The sequence below is a fragment of the Trachymyrmex septentrionalis genome, unplaced genomic scaffold, assembly GCF_001594115.1.
Source record: "Trachymyrmex septentrionalis isolate Tsep2-gDNA-1 unplaced genomic scaffold, Tsep1.0 scaffold80, whole genome shotgun sequence".
NCBI lineage: Eukaryota > Metazoa > Arthropoda > Insecta > Hymenoptera > Formicidae > Trachymyrmex > Trachymyrmex septentrionalis.
Window position 1 is genome coordinate 2,642,224 of NW_017305988.1, and position 3,802 is coordinate 2,646,025.

Consider the following 3,802-nt stretch of genomic DNA (forward strand, 5'->3'; position numbering starts at 1 on the left):
CAATAGCGAATACTTTTTTTTTTGGATTTAACTGGATTCAATTGGATACAATTGGATTGAAAACTGCATTTCCTATTCCAAATTTTGAATTGAACAATATTCACAATGCACAGAAAAAGCTGATATTATTTTTAGATTGAAAGGCATAGAAATATGCTCCATGCAATTCCTATAAATAAATAAAAATGCATTCAGGATTGAAGAGCATTCATTTTAACATTCGTCAATATTTTTGAAAATCTGAATCCATCTCAATTCATTTCAATCCATTCTCGTTGGGGTTTAATTTGCATCAACCACTGAGCTAGTAGTTGACCATGATCTTCGACAAATGACAGGAGCTATTTAAATATTTTAAAAAGCTTTTTCTTTCTGACGCGTTTTAAGCTGGTGATGTACTGTCAACTACATATCGTACTGATAATGAGACAAAAGCATACGAAAATAGTCCAATCGCATATCAAATTTAAAAGAAGCCCTAAGATGTGTTCCGTTTCCCGCATGAGCATATATCATTTTATTTTTGTTGTTCATCAAATATTAAAAAAAAAAGATAAAATGATACATCATGCGCATCATGCGTGAAACGGAACGCATCCCTAATTGTTCTCTATTATGTGCAATTTATAAGAACAGATGATTGGTCGAGATCGAACAGATCTCGAATTTTACAGTAGCTCAGTAGCTAGCATTATCGTTCCATTCCACGTTCCACCTCATTTCACCAGCTAGCAGCAGAGCAACTAGGTACTGCAGCTACCTCTGTTTTAAAAATTGATTGTCATTTCAGCGGTTCAGCCATTCAACCTGATTCAACTGAATGCTTGTTCGCGAATGTAATGTCCTGTGAATAGGCTCTCATCAATCGTGGACCGAAAGTGATGATAAGAGAGCACCCGCAGTAATGGCATCGGCATTGGAGCAGTTTGTAAATAACGTTCGAACGCTTTCGAAGCAAGGTATGACCGACTTCTAGTTATGTATTGTGAAAGCGTGGAACTTAACCTCAAAACGCAAAAGCAAAAAGGGAAACAAATCTTAAAAGCATTTCCAATGTAGAGAACTTCTTAAAAAAAAAATGCTTGAATTTTTAAAATTTGCTTCGTGTATTTAATAATAATAATAATAATAATAGCTTAGATAACACATTTAGACAAACGAATTTTTATTTCGTTACCACTATATAACCTACTTGCATATACAGGCAATTTTAGAGAATTATATGACATCATAAGCAAAAGCGTCGAAGTATTAACAAAGAATGGACAACACTTGGACAACGTTTTGGAAACATTAGATCTACAACAACATTCGTTAGGTATCTTGGCAGTGCTCTGCGCAAAATTTTCATTGCCTAATCCCAACGGTGGAAATAATCCTGATGCACATAAACTCTTGTTCAATCAGGTTCAAGAGTTTATTGTTGGCTGTAATGGAGAGCAAGTTAGATTTGCACCAGATACATGTAAGTATATAAAGTCTTTTGTTATGATTTCGTTGACAGTGATTTCATTGAAACAAATCAATTGATTTATTATCCCATATATGTAACAAGTTTGATTTAACTTAGAAATTGTTTGTCAATTTACACTTGCTTCTTCCAATTTTTTGCCCATTAATTTTTCCATCTATTAAAAAAGCAAGCATCTTCTTTAAAATCTTTTTGAAAATTATTTTTGTATCAACAAATTTTATTCAAAGAAATATTAAAAAATTGAGTTATACATAAATTTGTATAATTTAATTTTGAATAAATTACGTGCATTTTATAATTATAAATTCTAATTTAAATCCAAAATTGGCAAAAACGAGTATTTGTTATATTTATTTACAACATTACATGTTGATATTAAATGTTTACATCACAATAAATACATACATTTATTTTATCAAAATTTTTAGTTGATGTTAAATTCTTCAATTATATCAATGATATTCGTCTAGTTTATTGTCCAATTATATTTATTCTTTATCTCATTTATATGCAATATTAATAATTCTTCTTATAGACGCAGACTTATGTCACCTGTTTACACAGAGTTTAGTCGAGTCCAAAATGCCATTACGTGGAATCCAATTGTTATGCCGTGCAATACGCAAAATACAACTTTTTGACAGTCAGCTGACCTCAATACACGCAGACCTTTGTCAATTATGTCTTCTGTCCAAATGTTTTAAACCAGCACTCGAATTTCTCGACATAGATGTCACAGGCATTAGTCAGGAAGGAGGCCAATTTGATTCAAAATATTTCCTATTGTATTATTATTATGGTGGCATGATATATACAGCATTAAAGAATTATGATCGGGCATTGTATTTTTTTGAAGTATGTGTGACGACGCCCGCGATGGCAGTTAGCTACATCATGCTGGAGGCCTACAAAAAGTACATTTTGATCTCGCTGATATTACATGGGAAAGTATTAAATTTACCGAGATATACGAGTCAGGTGATCAACAGATACATCAAACCATTAAGCCAACAATATCAAGAATTGGCTACAGCTTACTTAATTAATAGTTGTGAAGAAGTACAGAGCATTATTACTAAATATCAGCAAGTATTTGTGAGGGATCATAACCTAGGACTCGTAAAACAAGTGCTTGCTTACTTGTATAAGAAAAATATACAGAGGCTGACCAAGACTTTCCTAACGCTTAGTTTAAGTGACGTTGCGAGCAGAGTTCAATTATCGGGTCCCGTTGAAGCGGAAAAATATATTTTAAATATGGTGAGTTTCTATTATATGCCATCGTATACTATATAATAAATATCTAAAAATCAATAATTTTTCAAGTCAAATTCTTCGATAAATTTAGTATTTTTCTCTCTTGTATATATGTGTAATTGCATATATACAAGTTGATTGGTATAAATATAAATATATTCTTCTTTTTTCTTAAAAAAAAAAAACTTAAAATAAAGTAAATGATAACGTTAGTAAAATTTATTTTTTACTTAGTCATTTTTCTTTAGTCACAAATAAAGAGTCAATCTATAAAGTAATAAATAAAAATTCGTTTTTAAATTTAAATTTAGCTAATACTGTAGAGCTACACACAATGTCTGTAAAATACAAATTGATATTGTTCATTAGCGAGTTGTATTTTTTAGATTGAAGATGGCGAAATTTTTGCGACTATTAATCAAAAGGATGGTATGGTAGTATTTCATGACGATCCTGAAAAATATAATTCACCACAAATGCTTGCAAATTTTGAGAAGGAAATGGCAGCATGCACAGAATTAGACAAACGAGTACTAGAGATGGAGGAAGAGGTTGTCCTTACCCCGCAATATGTTCGCAAAGCTTGCGGACAAAACGATCAGGATGATCAAGCCGCTGGACCTGCACCGACAAATGTCACAAATGCGCAAGGTCAAATTAAACAAAACACCTACTCTATGTAACATATACATGTCGTTGTGTGTTATCTTTATTAAAAAAATAATAAGAAATCACGAAAAATCTTGTTGAGAGTCAAGACTTTAATATCTGAAAGCTTGTTTTTTGAACGATGATAGTAATTAGAAAAATATTTTCGCGACTTGAGTGTCGCCTATTTTATAAACAATTTATGAATACGAGTTCGTTTATATATAGGTTCTACATATAAGTTGAATTATAAGTTATGAATGATATATGTACATATACGTTACAGAGATATTATTTTATTATTATTATTATTATTTTACAATCATATAAATTAATGTGAAAATACTCTACTATTATATTAATTATATACAATTACATACAATATTATATTAATTATATACAATTACAATTTATATCTTTACG

The 3,802-nt window shown here is 30.7% G+C and overlaps 1 protein-coding gene across 2 annotated transcripts in view; it reads left to right on the forward strand.

The window, feature by feature from the left end:
• Nucleotides 1-758: 758 nt before the first annotated feature.
• The window catches only part of LOC108754700 (COP9 signalosome complex subunit 3), a 3,545-nt gene continuing 501 nt past the window's right edge, over nt 759-3,802 (forward strand). Inside the window, exons 1-4 of one of the 2 annotated variants that reach the window (XM_018497199.1) lie at nt 759-959; nt 1,205-1,465; nt 2,010-2,734; nt 3,118-3,382. In XM_018497199.1, the coding sequence (XP_018352701.1) occupies nt 905-959; nt 1,205-1,465; nt 2,010-2,734; nt 3,118-3,382 (1,306 nt within the window). In that variant the 5' untranslated portion in view covers nt 759-904. Of the gene's footprint in view, nt 960-1,204; nt 1,466-2,009; nt 2,735-3,117; nt 3,498-3,802 lie in introns of those variants that run through there. The other variant, XM_018497197.1, reaches the window with a different exon arrangement.